At 47.1% G+C, this 23728-nt stretch overlaps 1 protein-coding gene across 1 annotated transcript; it reads right to left on the bottom strand.

Annotated features, from left to right (window-relative positions):
- Positions 1 to 2104: 2104 nt before the first annotated feature.
- Positions 2105 to 12305, bottom strand: EFNA1 (ephrin A1). Its single transcript, XM_015826056.1, has 5 exons — positions 12185 to 12305; positions 4439 to 4734; positions 3924 to 3989; positions 3191 to 3241; positions 2105 to 3024 (listed from the first exon to the last, which is right to left on the bottom strand). The coding sequence occupies exons 1-5, from the start codon at positions 12283 to 12285 to the stop codon at positions 2909 to 2911; spliced, it is 630 nt and encodes a 209-aa protein (XP_015681542.1). The 5' UTR covers positions 12286 to 12305; the 3' UTR covers positions 2105 to 2908.
- Positions 12306 to 23728: the final 11423 nt, after the last annotated feature.

Raw genomic sequence — 23728 nt, 5'->3', positions numbered from 1 at the left:
ACGCACCACACACTCAGCCCGACAAGTCAGGACAACCCAGTTAGTGCGGCTGTCCTGCCACCGTGGAATAAATTCTCCAGAATTCAACCACAAAGCCATCACACACACACACACACACACACACACAATCCTGAATTTTGTTTTACAAAAAGAAAGAAAGCCATCACACACACAAAGAAGAAATTTAAAAGAATCTCCATTGTTGCAAGAGTCCTTCAAACATCCAGCGCATTTTATTTTAATTTTTTGGCCGACCGTGATGTCATTCCTCTTTCGACAAATTTTCCCTTTCTCTCCATCAGCTTAGCTGGCACAGACAGATGCCTTTTCTCAAAACAAGGCTTAAAGGTGATTAACTGCCTCTCTGATTTACCAGCCTCTCCCTTTCTGTGGCGGGCCAGGTTGAAATAATGGCTCACGACTGCTATAGGCAGTCCTCGGCTTACGACGCCTCTTTTCGTGACTGTTTTACGAGGGCCCTGTAAAAAAGGGACTTAGGAGCCTTCGTCACACTTATGACCGGCGTAGCATCCCCACGGTCCTGGGATCAAAATTCAGCCAGGTGTAATTCATATACGGGGAAGTCCTTGACTTACGGCCACAATTGACCCCGAACGTCCGTCGCTAAGCGAGTCAGTTGTTGAGGGAGTATCTTGTTCACTTCACAAGGTTGTGAAGTGAACCAGGCTTTCCCATTGACTTTGCCTGCCAAGAGGTCGCCAAAGGGGGGTCACCTGATCCGGGGATGCTGCAACAGTCGTAAATGTGAGTCAGTTGTCAAGCATCCGAAGGTAAACCGCGTGAGCCCAGGATACTACGCCCGTCATAAATATGAATCAGCTGTCAAGCGTCTGAATTTTGATCCCGTGATGCTGCAACGGTCGTAAGTATGAAAAACGCTTGTCAATCAGTTTTTAACAGCCATTGTAAAACCGTCACTAAATGAGACATCGCAAACCGAGGACTACCTATATTTAAATACACTTCGTTTTTGTGTGTTTGTGTTGTTATGACGGCTGCGCTGTCCCACGATCACATGATCCCCTTTGGCGATCTTCCAACAAGCAAAGTGAGTGCGGAAAGCCGAGTTCACTTATATATACAGTATCTCCGCCCCAAACAACGTGGCTTGCCCTTAAGCAAACCACGGATTGTTTGCACGGGCTTCAGCAAACACAAGATTACATCGGCTTTGCAACCTGCCAAATCCAGATTCTGCAGCGGGCTAAAGAGCACGCATGACTCCAGTCGCGGTCCTTTCGCCCTCCAGGATTGAGGCACAATATTGCAATTAAAAAAAAAACACAATATATTTTTTTAAACAAATAACATAAAATAATGTTTGGCCCTACCCAAGCCGTTGGGCCGAGAATGGCGGAGCTTATTTATTTATTATGACGACATTTATTTGCCGCTGGTCTCGTTCCAAAGCCACTGACTCTGAGCGGCTTACGACAGAAAAACGTTAAAAGTGTCGCATTCTTGAGGACTAGAAACCTGTTTTGCCCTGATGGCACTGGCGCACGCCTCCCTAAATTCTGCAAGGGTGTGGATTTTGACTTCAGGACTGCAAACCGGTGGACGCCTGCTTTTATTTTATTTTTATTTGTTTTCCAATCATGCTTCCCCTCCTTTTATTTATGTTCTTTTGTGAAATAAGAACCGTAGTTTATCAGCCAGGGAGAAAACCAGGTGAAAAGGTGATTTAAAGCATCGTTAAAAATGCATCAAAGGAGCTTTGAAAAATCTTGGCAAACGGCAACCCACGCGTTGGGCCATCTGGCTCCCCCAATATCCCCGAAACAAATCACTCCAGACATTTTAACAGACCATAATAACATCAGGCTTCAAAGGTTGGCCTCAAATCTTCACCTGGGCCCCTTAAGGCAGGAAATATAATAGTTGGGATCCGAATCAAAGCAAAACAATTTGCAAGGAAGATTTTTAGCCTTTGTACTTTGTAAATTCCATTTACAGAATCGTTCCAGCAAGAAAAACTATCATTTCGCCTCTGCCGCCGGGCTCCGCCCCTTGCTTTAGGCCCCACCCACTGATCCCCCACGCTCCGCCCTTTCCTTTCACAAAAACGAGGTCGCCCAGTTGAACCACAGCCAGCTTATTTGGCGTCATTTATTCTTTTCTTTTTTTTTTTTACAAATAAAAAAAATATCCCGCAATAAAAAGCATAACAGAAAATAAATTTTCCCCTTTTTCTCGAGAGTTCCACTCTTTTTCCAAGCTTCTTTTGAAATTGCGATCCTTGGGCTCGTCGCCTTCACCTTTCGTTCTAATAAATAGTGCATCCGAGTTCTTGAATCTCTATCCTTTGGACACAGCCTTTCCGTCCGGATTGTGAAGACAAAAGTTCCATGAAGGGAAGATAAAAGGGCGGTGATCCTCCCCAAATTCAGGTCCTGCCTGTTTTTTTAAGTCTGTTAAATTATTCACATGATCTTGTAGGTCCAGAGGGGACTGGGTGATTTTGGAAGCAGCTTGTGTCTATATACCTTGCTCGAAAAGTCCCAGCGAAGTTTGCTCAAAAAGTCCCAATAAAGTTTGCTTGAAAAGTCCAACAAAGTCCATCAAACTTTGGCAGGATCCTGGGCATCTCTGACTCGCGGGGGACACGTCTCCGACCTGCGGAGGACATGTCGTCAGCTCGCTGCGTCGCTTTCTCCTCACCGGGAGTCCAACGAGATCTTTCTCGAGAACAGGCGAGCGGATTTGCACGCCGTCTTTCCCATGCCTACGACGCGTGCCGCGCCTCCTCACACCTCGTGCTACCAACGGTTTCGAGCTTGATCATAGTGAAGACCCATGGTGCTGTTTCGCTCGCCGCGTGGACCCTCGTCGGAGTCCACCCTGCCTGGCTCAATCTGGGGGGTTCAGTCGGGGTCCGAGATTCCCTTCAGGGCCCCCGAAAGATGAAGACCAGCAGCAAGAGGCTGATGAAGGGCAGGGGGCTGCCAAGCCGGGGGGCGGAATTGTATCCCACGCTGCGCAACATCGGGGCGTCCGGATCGTCTGCGGAGATCAGCGAGTAAAGAAATAAGGGGGGGTGTTTGTCTCATCCTGCGCGGAAGAGGGTCACCCGTGTCTCGTAAGGACCCCATGGATTTCTAATGATTTAGCCATGGGGTAAGGACACCCCCAGCCCCACAATTTCCCAGAATTCCATTTCTGGACCTACCTGATTGAAGCGGTCCCTTCTGCGTGGGGACATGACCGGGTGGTATCTGAGCTACAACGGAAGAAAGAACACTGTTAAGTTCAGACACCCCCAAAACCAGGGTATGCTGAATCCTGAGACCCCCTTCTAATTCCAGTTTCAACCTCACATCCTTCTCTCTCTTTTTCTCCAGGTGGGCTTTACAGGTAGTCCTCAACTTACGACCACAATCGAGCCCAAAATTTACGTTACTAAGTGAAACATTTGTTCAGGGAGTTTTGCCTCGTTTGATGGCCTTTCCTGCCACAGTTGTGTTACTTGAATTCCTGGGGTGGTTAAGTTAGTAACATGGAATCTGGAGCACCCTTCAAGTTGTCCCCATTTAGCGACCATAATGGGGACCGGCAACTGTTCAGCGAAGCAGTCCCTAAGTGAAATATTCATTTTGCAATCAGCTTTGCTTCACTTCACAGACCCACAAAAGCTGTGAAGGCCGGGACGGGAGGTCAAATTACTTTTTCATCACTGTCGTAACTCTGAGTGGTCGCTAAATGAGGCACCATTAAAAAAAAGTCCACCTGAAGGCCCCACCCTGAGTGGCTGAAGAGAAGATGGGCGGTAAGTCTGAACCATGAAACGGCGCAAAGACGTAACTGTGGCGACATCCTACAAATATTCTTTGGAAGTAATCCTGGTGGTTTGAGACAACAAGAATTGGAAAAGCAATTAAGTATTTAAACGCTAAAATACTTACTTTTCTTCCCAAGCACCTTCACCTTCAATTTAAGACAGGAATCTCGGTGCCGATGAATCGATTTTGCTAACCAAGAGAAAAAAAGAGAGGAAAACTATTAAAAATGCTGGCGAGCATCAGAGAAAACAGAAAATTGGAAGAGCAAAGGATAAAGATACGCCCTTTTCTAGCCTTGAGTGTTCAAGAAAAATTTGCAGAGCATTCATATTTTTAAACGGCTGTAGTTTTGGAGCCAAATTTAACCAGTGGAACAACTTGCCACCAGAAGTTGTGGAGGTTTTCAAGAAGAGATTGGACGGCCATTTGTCTGAAATGGTATAGGGTCTCCTGCTTGAGCAGGGGTTGGACTAGAAGACCTCCAAGGTCCCTTCCAATTCTGTGATTCTGTTATTCTTTTTTTCCCCTTCCTTCCTTCCTTCCTTCCTTCCTTCCTTCCTTCCTTCCTTCCTTCCTTCCTTCACCACTGGAGGTTTTTTTAAGAACAGCCTATGCGTTTCTCCGAAAAGCAGACTTACAGATGTAATAATATTCGTGGCCCTCCCTGAATTCTTTGCCGAGGGTGAACGGTGTGAAACGCTGGAATTTCTCGGAAAGCCGCTCCGGACCGTGCAGGGCATCCGGCCGGTTGCATTGCCAGCGGACCTGATCCTTAGACCGTGGTTTGCACGTGTCGTACTCCTCTCGTTCGACCAGGTACAAGGTGTAGCGCTCCATAGAATGGGCGGGGACGCTGTTATCCTCGTAGTGCGGACAGATGATATCCAAATATTCGTTCAGACGCACCTCGACGGTGTAATCTTCCCTCTGAAATCTGAAACCGATATAAAAAAAGAAGGCTTAAAAACTTCCAGACTTTTTCAAACTTCGTTCGGTGTCTTCTTAATCCTCCTTACCAAGAACCCTGCAAGGTAGGCACTGCAAGGAATGGATTGCTTTTAGGGAATCTAGAGTCAAGATAGAAAAGATAGATTTGCTTAACCACCCTGTGAATCCTTTATATGGCTGCAGTGATTTGTATAATAACGATAACGACTGCCTGGCTTAAATGTAGCCATAAATCAAGGATTATTTCTATACAGGCTGACCAAGAGCATCTTAAGGGCCACCATTAGCTAAATAACAAGGAAGAGGCCTGTCAATCAATTTAACAATTAAACGATAAGGTATTCTTCCTGAGGTTGGATTATTTCAAATCCAGTTTTATTCTCCGTTCAGCGGGGGTGGTTTTTTCCCAGATTTGCTAGGCATATCTTCAATTCCCTGGAAATTTGTTTGGCTGTTTAAATACATTCCTTGGCTTTACCATCTCCTCTTCCTTGCTGGTTTTTTAAATCTCTTTTTAATCATGTCGTTTTCAATCGGGTGCCTTTGCAAATCCAATAAATGGAAATTAAATACTCTTTTCTTTTAATCGAGCGTGTCTCGGAATTGCTGACGTTAACCATCACACCGTAATCAACAAAGGCCTTCCAAACTTTGTGGAATAACTCCAGTTCCTATCAGCCCCAGTCAAGGTGAGTTCCCTAGGCTAGCTGGGTCGCCGAGCTTACTTACAATCAATTTCAATACATAAGGACCCCGGGACCCCGCGACCGTCGTAAATACGAGTCACTGGCCAAGGGTCCGAATTGTGATAATGTGAACCATGGGGATGCTGCACACAGTCGTAAGTGTGGAAAACAACCCTAAGTTGCTTTTTCAGTGCCGTTGTAAACGGTCATTAAACAAGGTCAGAAGAGTTAGAACAATTAACCAGTGGAACAACCTGCCTCCAGAAATTGTGAATAAGATAAGATAATCTTTTATTGTCATTTTTTTTAATGCTCCAACACTGGAAGTTTTTAAGAAGAGATTGGACAGCCATTTGTCTGAAATGGGATAGGGTTTCCTTCCTGAGCAGGGGGTTGGACTAGATGACCTCGAAGGTCCCTTCGAACGATATTATTATTATTATTATTATTATTATTATTATTATTATTATTATTATTATTATTATTAACAACATGTAAATGGGGAATGCATGGAGTAAATCCCATTGCATGCAAAAAATTACCTTCTGTGGCTCTTTTTAAGGTCCTTGACTTTTTACGGGTGACAATGGGGGGGAAAGAAGTGACATAATCTGCATTTTGACACATACCCCTTCTGTGAAGGAATGCACAATTGCTATACTTCCATTTAATCTATTTTTAAAAACAACAACAAATATATCGCCACATAATGCTTGCAAGAGTCAGCAGCCTTTGATCTGACTCTGCAAATATTTCTTTTTCGATTTTGATCACAGCCAGACACCGTATTTTTACACACTTTTATGGTCTCGCCATTTTTACACCGATTATTCCTCATATATTTTTTGTTTTGGAGATTCAGCATTTGCTGTTTTGCCTGCCAGACGGGCTTGCAATTGGTCAAAATGAAGAAGACGGCTCATCGTCAATTTAACGACTGTTCGTTTAGCGACTGAGGTGGCAACAGTCCTGGAAAAAAGCGATTTAGGACAAGTCCTCATACTTACAACTGTCACAGAATCCCCAGGGTCATGTGAAAAGTTCAAGCACTTGGCAAGTGGCATGGATTTTATGTCGGTTGCCAAATCTTGGGATCACGTGCTCGCAGAATAGAATAGAATAGAATAGAGAAATGACTAGAACAGAAAATAAGAATAGAATAGGATAGGATAGGATAGGATAGAATAGAGCTGGAAGGGACCTTGGAGGTCTTCTAGTCCAGCCCCCTGCTCAAGCAGGAGAACTTACAGCATCTCAGACAAGTGACTGTCTAGGTGGCCTCTTCTTAAAAACCTCCAGTGATGGAGCGCCCACGATTTCTGGTGGCAAGCTGTTCCACTGGTTAATTGTCCTCTGGACAATTAACAATCTCTCCGGCTTCCGACAAGCCAAGTCCATACGGGAAAATCCAGATGCGTTTAACGACCACCTGGTTCCCTCCCCACCTGCAGCGATTCGCTTAACGACCCTGGCGAAAAGGTGGTAAAACCGGGGCGCCTTGAACGCTGAACCAAGCGCCTTGCTTAGCAAAGAAAATCCGGCTGGTAATTGCAGACGCGCCCCGTAAGCAAAAACTCTGCGGGAGGATTCCTTGCAAGGATTAAAAAACGGGATAACGTGGTTTCTGTTGTCCTAACAAAGAAGAGGCAGGACATTCATCTTGTGGGGGAGGGGGGGAATGCTGGTTTGTTCTGCCCCCCTCCTGGAAAAAAACGATAGCCCTCTTTTAAGCGAGCCTATCCCGGTCTCTGGAGAAACCACATTCCAAAGGGTGAAATTAGTTATTAAAGGTTTATCCGCTTCCCCACACACATCTGGGAATGAAGGAACAAACTAAGGCTTCTCCCAAACCGGTTTGACAACCCCGCCAGGGCGGCAGATCCTCGGTGGAGCAATAAACCAACTTTTAGCATCCTTGCCTCCAAAGGGGGGGGGGGGAGAGAGAGAGAGAGAGAGAGAGAGAGAGAGAGAGAGAGAGAGAGAGAGAGAGAGAGAGAGAGAGATGGGTTGAGAAGGCTCTCCCTTCCCACCCACCCACCCAGCCTGCCTCCCTCCCTGCCCTGGGGGGGGTTCACACCACCCAGGATCTGACCCGTTTGCAAAGATCACCCAGGACGGTGGGCAAACCCCCTGGAACACATCTGGCTAAGTTGGACGGGGAGAAAAATATGTATATATACACACGTAACTTTGGAGACACCGAAAAGCGAACACAGCAAAAAATGAGAATTTTTAACTAAGCTGGAAGGGCTCTGTGTGTGTGTGTGTGTGTGTCTGTGTGTGTGTGTTGCCTGAACCACCCATGAAAAAAATAAATGATCCCCAGTCCCCGGGACAGGCAATGGGGCGCCCTCCAGATGTTCTTCAGATGTTCCCCCGGCTTCTTTTGTTCCAAACATCTGGAAAAAGTGTTCTTGGCATGAAGAAAGAAAGGCGGGTTGAACTTAGGAGATGGCATTTGGGGAGGGGGGTCAGAAAAAGGGGGATGCAGGAGTGAAGCGGGCAAGAGGGGTGCCAATCACCCCAGGTCTGAAATTAGGGGGAGGGGGGCTGCCCTGAGATACGACGACGACGGTGGGCTGTGGAAATTAAACCGGGATCCCACGGCTGGCTGCAAACAAGAAGAAACTCAAATCAGAGTTGAATGTCTCCCCACATCTCGCTTGGCCTCGCCCGGGGCCGGATTCGAATCGCCCACAATAACCACCTTGGTTGTTTTCTCTTCCCCCCCCCACTGCCAATCCTAAAAAAACACAGCCCCTCCCTCTGTTTTTTTCCCGGAGTTGTCATCGGCAGGCGCTTTGACAAAACAACTCTTCTGTCTCAAACTCTGCAAGATGTTTGTCCCCGAAAAACAGCCAGGCTTCCTGCCCCGGATAACCCTGGCGCCGTCCCTTGGCCGCTGTCCAGGGCTGGCGGGAAGGAAGAGGCCCGAGGCCAGCAGGGCGCCTGCCCTGGGAAAAGAAGACTTGGCTGACCGGCCTGGGCTTCTCCCCCTACTAACTTTCCCCCAGCGCCTGGTCGTGCCAAAGATTTTCCACCTGGTTGAACTTCTGCAATGTTGATCAAAAGTCCAGCCTTTTTTTTTCTTTTTTTTTTAAAGGGAGGGGATGACCTGATGGTGCAACCCCTCTACAAAGGCGAGAGACCCTCCTCATTTTTGCCCTGAGGGGGAGGTGTCTTTCCAAAGCTGAGACACAGAAAAAGCAAGAGGGCTTCTGAGCGCATGCAGAGTGCAGGTCCTTTTTTTGTTTTTTTTTGGCCTTGCAAGATTTGGGAGGGAGGGGGGGGGGAAAAGAGTCAACATTGGCGTAGTTTTGATTGGGCTTTGCTAGGGGTTTTATATGGGGTATTTTAGAGCAGGCTTTTTATTCAATATTTATTGTGATTTTTATTATTGCCTGTTCACCGCCCTGAGTCCCGTAAGGGAGATAGGGCGGTATATAAATTTAAATAATAAATAAATAAAAAGAAATAAAATTGTTCCCAGAGTGAGGGGCTTCTAGAGAGGCCTCTGAGCGAGCTCTTGGGGGAGGGGGATTTTCTGACCTCTGTCAAAGAGGTAGACTGCTCCTGCGAGCGGAGGCTCCATCTCCGCAGTCACATCTCGGAGTTAATTTTCTCCCTTGCTTGATTCGCAGAGCAGAAGAAGGTCTCTGTGGAAGCCGCATCGTGAGAACAAAGGAATCACGAGGGCCTTGGAGGTCCTCTAGTCCAACCCCCTGCTCAGAATACAGAATAACAGAGCTGGAATAACAGAGGGGGTGGGGGGTTCCACCTCTTCTCCAAAGCACTTTGCAGGCAGGACAAGAAGCAACGGATGGAAACTAATCAAGGAGAGAAGCAAATCTGGAATTAAGGAGAAATTTCCTAACAGTGAGAACAATCAACCAGTGGAACTGCTTGCCACCAGAAGTTGTGGCTGCTCCATTGATTGTGGTTTTTAAGAAGAGACTGGACAGCCACGAGTCTGAAATGGGATAGGGTTTCCTGCCTAAGCAGTGGGTTGGACTAGAAGACCTCCAAGGTCCCTTCCAAGTCTGTTCTTCTATTAATTGTTCCCTCTACCGCATCCCCCCCACACACAACAACCCTTACAGGTAGGCTAGCTACAAATCGCCATGTCCGTTTCTGGAGCCGAGGAGGATTTAGAACCGGTAGCTCCTTGATTATTCCAGTGTCGGCCAAATGATGAGTGGCAAATAAATTGGATAGATAAATAAATAACCCAGCCCCTTCACTTTCCTTTCTTCCCCTGTGGCAAAGGAGCAGGGGAGGTGTAGTCCCGACATCTGGACAGCCTGCTTAGAATTTCAGCCCGAGGGAAAGAAGGAAAAAATGGGGAGGAAAAGCAATAATAACAACAACAAAAACCACGTTGGTTCTGGCTGGTTGCAAAACATGATCAGGGAATCGGGAGAGGCATAAGCTGGGGAGGAGGGGGGGGGAGGGAAAGAAGACCACCTGGAGAGCCCCCAGCCTTGAGGCTTTCACAACAGGACGCAGCTGCCCCCTCTGCAAAGCCAGACAATCTGTGCAAAACAATCCTCCAGATGAGATTAACCCCACGGGCGCCAGAGGCATCCCCAAACGATCACCGTCCGACCCACAGGACCACAAGATCCTCTCTCTTTCTTCCTTCTGCCTCGATTCCCCCCTCCCCAAGCCCCATCCCCACGGTCCTTACACCCCAACTTTTAAACCCAGTCCAAACTCTCATTTTGTCTCCCCCCTCCCCCAGGAGCAGGAACACCCCGCCTTGCTTCAAGGCAGATTCGCAGACCGTCGCCGACGCGGCGGGACTCAAGGCCCACAGAATAACCCCCGGGAGGAGAAAGATAGCCGTCGGAACTCCCCGCCACTTGAAAGTCATTCCGGACTGGCAAGCCACGTTCAAAACAAAACCCTTGGGCGGAGCTGGTTAGAAAGGAGGTTTCTGATCACCTTAGCCTGGCTTAAAGAGGATGTTTTAAGGGTAATTTTTCAGGCTGGCAAACGACGGCACCCGTTGTTGCTAAGATCTGCGAGGAGACGCAGCGAGGGGTAGCTGACATTAAGAGCCACCTAGAAGAGCTCTGTGGTGAGATAGGCTAATAATAATAATAATAATAATAATAATAATAATAGTAATAATAATAATAGTAATAATAATAATAGTAATAATAATAGTAATAATAATGATGATAATGATATGATGATGATGATGATGTCCTTGGTGCTCTCTGAGCTTGTTTTCTTGCAGACGTTCCATTACCCTAACTACTCTACCCTAAATTTAATTATTATTATTATTAATAGGAAGAAGGAGGAGGAGAAGGAGAGGAAGAGAGAGAAGGAGAAAGAGAAAGAGGAGAAGGAGACGGAGAAGGAGAAGATGGAGAAAGAGAAGGAGAAGGAGAAAGAGAAGGAGAAGAAGGAGAAAAAAGGAGAGGGAGAAGGAGGAGAAGGAGAAAGAGAAAGAAAGAGAAGGAGAGGTAGAAGAAAAAGGAGATGGAGAAAGAAAGAGGGAGAAGGAGAAGGAGAAGGAGAAAGAGGAGATGGAGAAAGAGAAGGAGAGGGAGAAAGAGAAAGAAAGAGGAGAAGCTCAAAGAGCACCAAGGACTTATTTCAACCCTGCTACAAATATTCTCCTTCATTAATAACAATAATAATAAGAATAGTTACAACTGGCACTGCCTCCTCTTTCCTAGCAAGGCTGCCTCCTCCTCCTCCTCCTGATTCACGCCCTTGTGACTATGCCCAGGTACGGGCTGGCTGCCAAGAAAGGCCTACACACTGGATGTTTACAAATTCTCAGCTCTCTCCACTTCCATCCCCTCCTGTCAAGGTGGAGACGGGGGGGGGGGCGCGTAACCGACCTCTTTCTCTGAGTCTTTCCCCCCCCTCCCCAACGAAGTTGACTTCTCCTGCTCAGGAGGGAGACCCAGCTGTCAATCAAGGTTTGGTGGGGGTCTAGCTCTCAGCAACAAAATGCTAGAGAGCAGAGAGAGAGAGAGAAGCAGGGGTGGTGGTGGGTTGGGGTGGGGGGAGAGATCAGCAGAAAGGGGGTTGCGCAAAGGTGCAATTTTGCAGGCGGACACGGCTGGCGAGGTTCGGAGCCGGCCCCCAGATTTAAAGGGCCCGGTTTAGGGTGGGGGGGTGCCACTTGGGATGTTTGGAAGAAAACAAGGAGAGGGAACGCACAGATCTGGACGCGTTTGACGCTGGAAGTGGGCACCGGGTGGGTGGGTAGGGATGGGGGTCGGGTGGTGGCCTTGGGGGGGTGGGGGGGTGGGAGAAACTCCTCTTCTTCCAGCTCCAAAGGCTGGCCCGTCTAATTGAGGAGGTGGGCTCGCTTCAGGAAACCAAACGCAGCGAAGCGCATTTTGCCAGCCATCCAAATCCCTCTTTTGGGGGCGGGGGCGGGGTAGGGTGGGATAGGGGGGTCTGGAAGCCAGCTGGGTGGGTGGCCGCGCGGGCCAGCCAGAGGGGGCCTCCGCTGAAACCGGAGAGCCCACCGTTTCCCCCATCGGGGAGGGGGGAGAGAGAGAGAGAGAGAAAGGGGGTCTCCCCCCCCCCGCCGCCGCGCGCCTCTCCATCCGCGCAGGAGCCCGCCTGGAGGGCGCCTAGCCCTGGGCCAGGCTCGACCCGGCCCAAATCGACGGCTTGGAAGGCGTGGGGGTGGGGGGTCTGTTCTTCCGAGCCGAGAGGCTGCCTGCCTGCCCTGCGCCCCCTCCCCGTCTTTCCCAGCGCCCCGAGACGCGAACTCACTTGGGGTTGGTGCTGTTCCAGAAGACCGTGTGCCTCTGTCCAGACGCCAGGCACAGGGCGCACCAGAGACCGAGCAGGGGGGTCCACCACGGGAGACCCATCGGCCCGCAGTCTCGACCCTCCTTTCCTTTCCTTCTTTGCCTCCTTCCTTCCTTCCTTCCTTCCTTCCTTCCTTCCTTCCTTTCTTTCTTTCTTTCCTTCCTTCCTTCCTTCCTTCCTTCTTTCTTTCTTTCTTTCTTTCCTTCCTTCCTTCCTTCTTTTTTGCTTGCTTGCTTCGTTCTTTGCTTTCTTTCTTTCTTTCTTTCTTTCTTTCTTTCTTTCTTTCTTTCTTTCTTTCTTTCCTGCTTTCTTTTCGCCTTCTCCGACGGCGCGTACCAGCTTCCCCCTGGGGCGCTCCGCCTTTTGCTCCGTGCCGCGCTGGCTGCCTCTCCTAAGCCGAGCAAGCAGCCCCAGCCGCGGTTTAAGTACTGGGCGGAGGTGCCGCCCCTGCTGGGCCGGGGAAGAGAGGCGGGAGGCAGCCGGGAGGGAGCGAGAGAGAGGGGGAAGAGCGCCGGCTGACCCCAAGCGGCCGCCGCGGCTTCACGCCTTGCCTGGGGCGAGCGCCAGACTTTTAGCTCTCCCCCCCCCCCACACTCCCACCCCGTCTCGGTGGACCTAGACAGCAGTTGCCAAACAAGTCAGCCCCCTCCCTTTCCCTCCCTTTCCCTCCCAATGCATCTTTCCAGGAGAGGAGGGTTGGGCTAGACTAGAGGATCTCTGGGTGCCCCAAAGTGGGAAAGGCAGACCCAGCGGCAGGAACGTCCTCCCCCCCCCCCGCCGCCCTCCTTCAGAAGTGGTGGGTGCTCCACCACTGGAGGCTTTTTAAGAAGAGGTTGCACAGCCGTTGGTCTGAAATGGGGTAGGTAGGGTCTCCTGCTGGAGCAGGGGGGGTTGGACTACTAGAAGACCTCTGGGTGCCCCTTCCCAAGTCAAAAAGGCAGACCCAGAGACGGGATCGCCCACCTCCTTCGGAAGCTGTGGGGGCTCCATCGCTGGAGGCTTTTAAGAAAAGAGTGCAGAGCCATTTGTCCCGAACGGGATAGTATAGGGTCTCCTGCTTGAGCAGAGGGGTTGGACTAGATGACCTCCCAGATCCCTTTGCCACCCTGTTATTTTGTATGCAATGTCCCCCAACTTCGGGGAATGTGCCGGACTACAATGCCCATCTCCACCAGCCCTAATAGGAGTTGAGCAGGAGAGCACTAGTCTCAATTTTAGCATTAATATTCATTTCTTTTTTTTCATGTTTTATCTTGTTGCCTTTGGTGATTGTGATTGGCCTAGAATCTCTCCTCCAGACAGATAAAAGAAAAAATAATAAAGGGAGAGTTTTCCAAACAAAACAAAACAGGAAAAAAATATATATAGCACAAATGTATCGCTTTCTAGCCACAAATTCCACAAACACACACAAACTTTCTTGCTGATAAGAGCCTGCAAGCAGAAGCCACTTGGAGATGTTTATAGAAAGACAGACAAGAAAACAATTGGCCGGCTCCTAACACACCTCTCAAACAAATAAAATAATAATAAAGAAAAAAACTAGAAGGAATCCTCACCCTGTAACCCTTCAGAATCATTTGAAAGCAGGCTAAGATATAAGAATAAAACAAAGTGAAATAAACTGAAATAAAATATAAGTACAGATAGTCCTATAATAGTTCACTTAGTAGGATAGGATAGAAATACAGAATAGAATAGAATAGAATAGAATAGAATAGAATAGAATAGAATAGAATAGAATAGAATAGAATAGAAATATAGAATAGAATAGAATAGAAATACAGAATAGAATAGAATAGAATAGAATAGAAATATAGAATAGAATAGAAATACAGAATAGAATAGAATAGAATATTATTATTGTGGTCGTAAGTTGAGGACTGGGCTGTAATCAAATAAAGTGTCAGTAACAAAAGGAAATATAAATAATAACATCCAATATAAGTAACAAAACCGGGCAAAATAGAAATCATAAACCTTAAATTAAAGAATAAAACGGGCCCAGAATTTTAGAGAGGCCGAGTCTGCAATTAATTATGCCAGAAGTGAACTCGGTGATCATTTTCAAAATTAGCCCATCAGGCATCCTCAATTGTCCTCTGCCTTCTTAATATATTCTTTTTAATTGAACACTTGGAAGGAGCCAGATAAGCCACCCAAGAGAGAAAAGGAGAAGAAGAAGAAAAAAAAAAGAATAAAGAATTTAATGCCGGTGGAAAAAAAAATAAAGCCGGGGTTTTGAAAAATTCGTGGAGGTTAGAGCTTTGTAAAATATCACTAATTAGCTGTGCATAATTAGGTATATATATGTCACATTAAGGGACTGAGGATGGCTGTTGAACTTCGGCAGGGACTAACCTCGAGCAACACAATAGGAAAATCCATACGGAATGATCCACGGGCCACGTTCTCACGTGGCACCCGGTGGGTTTGGACAGCAAGCGAAGACGCGTCTTTAGGAAACAGAGAATAAAGTTGCCCTGGTCAAATAATAATAACAACAACAACAACAACAACAACAACAACAACAACAACAATAATAATAATAATAATAATAATAATAATAATAATAGAAAGACTGTGGCAAAGGCAAGCAAGGGTAGTACCAATAGTCATAGGCGCCTTGGGTGCAATCCGAAAACAACTGGAGCACCACTTGGACACCATCATCGGCATTGACAAATTCACCATTAGTCAATTGCAAAAGGCAGCCTTACTAGGCACTGCTTTCATCCTGCAACGAGATCTGTAATACCATCAAACATCCACATCTGCCTATCCCAGGTCCTTGGGAAGGACTCGATAGGTAGACAAAAATGCCAAATCCAGCCTGAACATCTGGCTGGCTGTGCGATGATCCATAATAATAATAATAATAATAATAATAATAATAATAATAATAATAATAATAATAATAATAATAATAATAAAGTTGGAAGGGAACTTGGAGGTCATCTAGTCCAACCCTCTGCTCAGGCAGGAAACCCTATCCCATTTCAGACAAATGGCCGTCCATTCTCTTCTTAAAAACCTCCAGTGTTGAAGCATTCACCGCTTCTGGAGGCAGGTTGTTCCACTGGTTAATTGTTCTAAATAAAAAGAGCCTAGATTGAACATCCCTAATTCGGCATGCAAAGAAATTCATTTTTGGATTGAAATTAAGGCGGGCTGCACAATGGACCGCCCAGATTTCTCTGGCTAAGTGAGTTTTGCCCCTTTTTACGACCTTTCTGGCTACACTTGTGAAGTGAACCCCTGCAGTTGTTCAGTTAGTAACCAGGTCGTTAAATGAATCTGACTTCACTGGGTCAGAAGGACGCAAAAAAAAGGGGGAATCGCGTGACGCCGGGACGTTGCAACCCTCCTAAGTAGGAGTCAGTTGCCAAGAGGCTGAATTTTGATCACGTGACCGTGGGGATAATGATAATGATAATAATAAAGTTGGAAGGGACCTTGGAGGTCATCTAGTCCAACCCCCTGCTCAGGCAGGAAACCCTACAACCATTTCAGACAAAGGGCTGTCCGGTCTCTGCGACTGTCGAAAGTACGAGTCAGTTGCCAAGCCTCTGAATTTTGATCACGTGACGATGGTCGCAAGTGTGAAAAACGGTCCTTTTTACAGTGCCATGGTAAAAGAGTCGCTAAATGGAAGTGTCGTAAATCGAGGATTGGGGATTAAAAGGGAGAAAAGCAGTGGCTCTTAATATTTTATGGAGCGGAGGGAGGCCCGGCTTGAGACAGGAGGGCTGTTTACACAAAAAGCGACACCCGTTTTGTCTTTCTCCCTTGCGGAGAAATTCGTGTGCCGAGACAGGTAACTACATGCATTCGGGAGAACACGGCTCAACATGCGTGAACCTGCCTCCACCCGTGTCTCATTTCTGCCCCCCGTAATTTGTGGGGAGATTTCAAAGTAGCTCTACAGCAAAACATCAACACGGCAAGCAAGCCAGGTGTTGCGTTGGGATTGGGGGGGGGCAGTTTGCCTCCAAATGGGGGGGGAATTAACTCCTGGCCTACATGGATTCTCCCCCCCCCTTTGGTGAGTTTTGAGAATGGAGGGCTATGTAAGAAGAAAAACAACAGGGTTTTGCAAGGGTGAGGTCAGCGTAGGATGGATTTTGGAAGGTGAAAGGGCAGGGGAGAGAGAGAGGGGAAAGAAGGAAAGAAAGAAAAAAGAAAAGGAAGGAAGGGTGGGTGGGTGGGTGGGTGGTGGAAGGGGAGAGGAAGGGAGGGGAGGAAAGGAAAGGGTGAAAGAGAAGGAAAGAAAAAGTGAAAGAAAGAAAGAAGGAAGGAAAGGAAGGAAAAAGTGAGAAGGGAGGAAGGAAAGAAGGAGGGAAGGAAGGAAAATAGGGAGGGAGGCAGGGAGGGAGGAAAATTGGAGGAGAAAGAAGCAAGGAAGAAAGGAAGGGAGGAAGAAAGAAAGAAAGAAAGAAAGGGAGGGAGGAAAATAGGAAGGGAGAATTGAAGGAAGGAGAATTGGATGGGAAGGAAGGAAGGAAGGAAGGAAGGAAAAGAGGGAAAGAGGGAAGAAAATTGGAGGAGAAAGAAGCAAGGAAGAAAGGAAGGGAGGAAGAAAGAAAGGAAGGAAGGGAGGGAGGAAAATAGGAAGGGAGAATTGAAGGAAGAATTGGATGGGAAGGAAGGAAGGAAGGAAGGAAGGAAGGAAGGAAGGAAGGAAGGAAGGAAGGAAGGAAAGAAAGCTAGCCTTTTCTCAGGCTTTCAGGCCTTAACTGGGATAGTCAAATCAAGACAGGATTATGGAATTTAAGTCAGGGACTCTGCTTGTAATAATATTGGCATTTTCTCCCCCCCACCCCACGGTTACTACACAACTCTTCCCAGAAGGCTCTTTTTATTAGGGAATTTGCCCTTTCCCAAAAGCTGGATCCCAAATCCTGCCTTTTCTGAACGGGCTTCAGAAGTAAGTCTCTCGGGGTTCCCCATATTATTCACTGCCCCCTCCTCCTCCTCCTCCTCTCCATCCTTTTCATCTCCTTCGCTTTAATCCCAGTTTAAACAATCTGTTGCAAGCTTAAACCTTGGTCGGGAGCGAAACCTACGGGAAACCCGACCCCCATCCTGGTTATTCTTCCACAAGAAACAGGGAGAGGATCCATCCCTCCCCCCCACCAAACAGGAACTCTCCTTCAAAAATAACCTGAAATAGACTTAGACCCCATTGATGGGTTCTTTGCTCCCCCCCCCCCTCAGCCACTTCTGGGCAAAGATTTACCGGGCGCAAACAAACAATCGCTTTGTGTTATGGCAGTTTAAAGGCCTTGGTGACCTCTGTTTGCGCCTTGTTATCAAGAAAGGCCAACACACTCGGTGTTGTGCAGAAGGTGAGAACAGAGCCGGGGATAAAGGTTTCAAGGTTGTTTGTTTGCCACTTTTCACAAGGAACCCCCTCCTTGGTGGGAGGCTGCAAGGCTGGGGAAAAAATGCCATTTTACAGGTGGTCCTTGACTGACGGCAACAATGGGGTCCAACATTTATGTTGTTAAGTGAGACGGTTCTTAAGGGACCCAGATAGTTGGGGGTCAATATGCTGACTCTGTAAACTGCTTAGAGAAGGCTGTAAAGCACTGGGAAGCGGTATATAAGTCAAAGGGCTATTGCCTTTGCTATTGTTATTGTCTTCAGTCTTTTGAACAATGAGGACTAGAATTGTTCTTATCCTTACTTACTTACTTACTTACTTCCCTCTCCTCCACTTTCTTTCAATCCTTCCTTCCCTCCCCCTCTAATTTCCTTTCCTTCCTTCCTCCCTCCCTCACTTTTCCTTCCTTCCTTTCCTTCCCTCCCTCTTCTTCCTTCCCTTCTTTCTTTCCTTCTTTTCCTTTCCTTCCCTCCCTCCTTTCCTTCCTTCCTTCCTTCCTTCCCTCTTCCCTTCCCTTCCTCTTTCCCTCCCTCCCTCCTTTCCTTCCTTCCCTCCCTCCGTCCTTCCCTTCTTCCCTTCTTCCCTCTCCTCCACTTTCTTTCAATCCTTCCTTCCCTCCCCCTCTAATTCCCCTTCCTTCCTCCCTTCCTCCCTCCCTCTTTTCCTTCCTTCCTTCCTTCCTTCCTTCCATCTTTCCTTCCTTCCTTCTTTTCCTTTCCTTTCCTTTCCTTCCCTCCCTCCTTTCCTTCCTTCCTTCCTTCCTTCCTTCCTTCCTTCCTTCCTTCCTTCCTTCCTTCCTTCCCTCTTCCCTTCCCTTCCTCTTTCCCTTCCCTTCCTCTTTCCCTCCCTCCCTCCTTTCCTTCCTTCCCTCCCTCCATCCTTCCCTTCTTTCCTTTCTTCCTTTCCTCCACTTTCTTTCAATCCTTCCTTCCCTCCCCCTCTAATTCCTCTTCCTCCCTCCCTCCCTCTCTTTTCCTTCCTTCCTTCCTTCCTTCCTTCCTTCCTTCCTTCCTTCCTTCCTTCCTTCCTTTCTTCCTTCTCCCCTTCCTTCTTTCCTTCTCCCCTTCCTTCCTTCCTTCCTTCCTTCCTTCCTTCTTTCCTTCTCCAGAGCGGGCAGAAAGTGGCATGTGATCCGTGCCAACTTTTTTTCCCGTGTTGAAATGCTACTTGTGACCTTGTGTTAAAAAAAAAAAAAAAAAGCACACACACAACTAGCGATAAGAGAATTTATGACTCAGGTTACAAGTCTCAGGATTTTTGACACGTCCCGCATGGAGAGGGAAAGGGGAAAAAAAATTAACCACGTGGCCCGATGTGATAATTAACTAGGAATTTAAAAAAAGGAAAAGCTCTTTTTTTTTTCCCTTTCCAATTTTATTCTTTTTTCTTCTTCTGTGAAGCGTGGGTGTGTCTGTGTCTGTGTGTGCATTTGTTAGAAAGCAAGTGCTCAGTGGGGTACGTGTGAGCTTTAAAAAAACACGCTAATTCCCTTTTTTTTTTTTAAAAAAAAGGTTCCTTTTGGAAACCCTTTTGAATGTTCGCCCCTTTTTCTCAGCAGCAGAGGAAAAGGCACCAAGGGGTGATCAACAGCCGACGTAAAATTCAAACCGCGTCAAGAAATTAAGCTTGACAGCTGCACGAGACAACTGGAGAAAGAAGCTGGGGCTTTAAAGTGTTTTTAAAGTCACCGCACAGGTCAATGTATGGATAGAAAATCCCACAGAGCCGAGTTCGAATTCATTAGGTATAGAGCAGCTGCACTGTAGCCTGGCCTACCTCATAGGGTTATTGTCAGAATAAACATCCTGGGCAGCTGAGCCAAAAAAAAAAACCCAGAGAGGAAGAAATCTTAATTAATGGATGATATATATCCTCTTATTTACCCATTAATTAATTGAAACGAGGCACAGATGCGATTTTAGTCGCAGGAGAAAGAAACCAGGTTTAAGCCATCTTGCGCAAGCCACTTTGCACTCTTCAGGTTGGGAATAGAGAGAGTCCTTCGCTTACACCCGTTTAAGAATTGTTCAAAGTTACAACAGCACTAAAAAAAAAAAAAGTAACTTACAACAGTCCTCGCATTTATGACGGTGACAGAATCCCAGTTCGGCCACATTTGGCAACCGGCATGTGTTCGTGATAGCTGCAGCATCGCTGATCATCATTTGCGACCATCCCAGCCAGCTTACAACCCCATAATCTTGTTCATAAAACTGGGTGCCGCTCGTTGAACAACTGCTTGCTTAGCAACGGAAATTCTGGTCCTGATGGTGGACGTAAACCGAGGACTGCCCGTATAAGAAGGAAGAAACAGGACAGGCCTGGAAAATGGCGGAAAACCCAGGTGGATTACGTCAAGCTTGACCCCTGGCAAAGAGAGGCAAAGGTGAGGTTGGCACCTGGGCACCCTCTTGTAAACAGTCACACGCAACGTGTCGAGTTAGCACGCTCGGCTTACACCCTTTGTACTGCTTTACAACAAGGTGCAGGTGAGCTCAACTGGAGAAAACAGCGCATGACGTATTGATTTCCAGGTTCAACGGTTAAGTGCGCACGTCCGATCAAAGGGTGCAACAGACCGGCGTGGACTCGAGCCAGTTTCAAGAGGACTATGGACGAGGAGGGAAGCTCCTGAGTATGTGCAGAGTGCCTTTTTCCTCTCGGGTCTGGAAGGGAGGGCTGCTTCGCTGCAGACCCAGCCCTTTTTCAAATTAATCTGTTTATTCCTTCTTTTACAGGCCGTCCCTCGAGTTATGACACATTTAGGTACGTACACTGAGAGCTTAAGAACCGGAGACAAATCCCTTGTGTGTCACAATCACACCCGGCCGATAAAGAATTCTGTTTGAGCCCCCCAAATTAGGCGGTTAAGCGAGTTTTGCCTCATTGTTACGACCTCTCTTGCCACCATGATTAAGCAAGGGTTGCAAAAGGGGATCGTGTGAACCCGAGGCGCCGCGACCATCATAAATAGGAGTCGGTTGCCAAGTGTCTGAATTTTGATCACGCGACCGTGGGGGAGGCTGCGAGGGGCGTGCGAAAAACGACCCTACGTCTCTTTTTTTTCAGTGCTGCTGTAACCATCACTAAGTGAACAGTTGTAAGATGAGGACTATCTGTGTTTGGCTAAAGCTGCTGTGTTCACAGCCCAGATCGCCTATCCTGGCCATCAACTGCATCCGAAGTAGCTCTTAGAACAGCTGAAGGGAGAGGGGGTTGGACTAGATGACCCTGGGGCGCCCTTCCAGGTCTACAATTGTTTGCCCTGCCAGTTCAGGCAAGTGGGCTGAAACACAAGGGGGGGGGCACCCTTTTTTAACCTGTGTGGTGTGACAGGGATGCACCCAGGATGGATGATGATGATGATGATAATAATAATAATAATAATTGGAAGGGACCTTGGAGGTCATCTAGTCCAACCCCCTGCTCAGGTAGGAAACCCTACGCCATTTCAGATAAATGGCTGTCCAATCTCTTCTTAAAAACCTCCAGTGATGAGGAAGGAAGGAAGGAAGGAAGGAAGGGAGGGAGAGAGTGAGTGAGAGAGGGAAGGAAGGAAAAAAGAATAGCAGAATAATAGAATCACAGAGTTGGAAGGGACCTTGGAGGTCATCTAGTCCAACCCCCTGCTCAGGCAGGAAACCCTGTCCCATTTCAGACAAATGGCTGTCCAGTCTCTTCTTAAAAACTTCCATTCTTGGAAGATTCCTGGAGGGGGAGGCAGAAATGGGGGTCCTGCTTTGTTTCTCCCTTTGCCCCACAAATTCTTATTGGCAGCCTCCCCCCAACCCAAATTCAGGGTTTATTTGGGCCACCAGCTGACTTTTCCATCCGGGGTTCAAACTGGGCACTTTGGAGTTTGCCAACGGGGTGGCTAGATCGCCCCAAATCTTGCATTGTTGAGGGGGGGGAGGCCGAAAAGAGACCTCGCCACCCCCACTTTGCCGTCTGTGCTTGGTTATCTATCCTCAAGACCAGTTCAACCAGTTTGCCAGCTTCTGCCAACCCTGGGCGCGTTGGAACTTGCACCTGTGGGTAGTCGCTTGGTTCTCCAAATCTAATAACATCTCCGTTTTAAGAGAGGGGAAACACAAGCCTTGGGTTCGAATTGCGGCTTCCCCCCCCCCACTTCCCACGCCCCTGGGGGGTGAACAGGACTTTTTCTGCTCCAGGCCTCCGTTTCTCCCTTGCATTCCTTGCATCTTATTGGGGGCCTCCTGTCGCTAAGCGAGGCGGGTCCTTAAGGGAGTCGTGCCTGATTTTTTACAAACTTTTGTCGCCCAGCGAATCGCTCCAGTTGTTAAATCGACCGCATGGTCATGTAATGAATCCGGCATCCCTTTTGACTTTTTTGCTTATCGGAAGCCGGCTGGGAAAGTCACAAAACGAGGGGAAATCATGTGACACCCCCCCCCCCACAGGATATTGCAACTGTCGTTCAAGTACACAACAGTTTGCCACGTTCCCCGATTTTGATCCCGTGACCAGGGGGATGCTGCAACGGTCGTTAAGAGTGAAAAAAATGGTCCCGAGTCCGTTTTTTTTTAAGGTGCCGCCCTAACTTCGAACAGTCCCTAAACGAAAGCAGCCTACCTGCCTGTGGAACACACGGTCCAGGTAGTCCTCGCTTAACGACAGTTCATTTAGTGACCGTTCAAAGTTACCACGGCACCGGAAAAAGCAACGTAGCGCCGGTTTTCACACTTAATGACCGTTTGCAGCATTCCCCCGTGGTCACGGGATCAAAATTCAGACGCTGGGCAACTGACTCGTCTTTACGACGGTGGCGTGGATCCCCCTTTTGCGACCTTCTGGGCTGGCCAAGTCAAGAGGGAAGCAGGAACCCTTTCGAGACGAGGCAAAAAGGCCGAGGAGTCGGAATATAAATTGCATCAGCCACAAAAACGCCTGGGAGACATGTCAGATTTGCAAAGGCAGGTGGGCGGCTGCAAAACACCCCCCCTTCCCCTTTGTCTCCCTGCTTTGGTGCAAAAGGTTAGGGATGAACCATCCCAGACCGGTCCAGACTGCTTGTGAATCACCAGCCAGCCCGGGGAAAAAAGGTGATGTGCTGTTTTGATTTCTAGGAGAATTGTGTCGGGAACCCCGGTTTCCAGCTGGGTCACAACCTGAGCGGAGACATATCCGTCACCACCACCCATGTCATCTCTCCCACCCTCGCAGCCGTCTGTCATCCGGAGCAGAGGGGAACTAGCGTAAGCGCTTAGGCAGGAAAAACCCAAAGTCCCCATGTAGGTTAGGTGAAACCAGGCAGAATAGAATAGAATAGAATAGAATAGAATAGAATAGAATAGAATAGAATAGAATAGAATAGAATAGAATAGAATAGAATAGAGAAAATATGGAATAGAATAGAATATGGAAAGAATAGAACAGAACAGAATAATGAAAGAATAGAATAGAATTATGAAAGAATAGAATAGAATAGAAAAAGGAATAGAATAGAATAGGATAGGATAGGTGGAATGGAATGGAACAGAATATAGAACAGAATGTAGAATAGAATAATAGAATAGAATGTAGAACAGGAGGTAGAATAGAATAGAACAGAATAAAACAGGAGGTAGAATAGAATAGAATAGAATAGAATAGAATAGGGAATGAATAGAATTAGGAATAGAATAGAATAGAATAAGGAATGAATAGAATAGAATAGAATAGAATAAGGAATGAATAGAATTAGGAATAGAATAGAATAGAATAAAGAATGAATAGAATTAGGAAAGAATAGAATAGAATAGAATAGAGAATAGAGAAATGTAGAATAGAATAGAATAAGGAAAGAATAGAATAGAATAGAATAGAACAGAATAATGAAAGAATAGAATAGAATTATGAAAGAATAGAATAGAATAGAAAAAGGAATAGAATAGGATAGGATAGGATAGGATAGGTGGAATGGAATGGAGCAGAATATAGAAAAGAATGTAGAATAGAATAATAGAATAGAATGTAGAACAGAATGTAGAATAGAATAGAAGAACAGAATAAAACAGAACATACAGTAGAACAGGAGGTAGAATAGAATAGAAGAACAGAATAAAACAGAATATAGAACAGGAGGTAGAATAGAAGAACAGAATAGAATAGAATGTACA

The sequence above is a fragment of the Protobothrops mucrosquamatus genome, unplaced genomic scaffold, assembly GCF_001527695.2.
Source record: "Protobothrops mucrosquamatus isolate PMUCROS unplaced genomic scaffold, P.Mucros_1.0 scaffold2939, whole genome shotgun sequence".
Classification (NCBI taxonomy): Eukaryota; Metazoa; Chordata; class Lepidosauria; order Squamata; family Viperidae; genus Protobothrops; species Protobothrops mucrosquamatus.
Note: the sequence above shows the minus strand (reverse complement) of the source record. Positions and strands in the feature narration are given on the sequence as shown.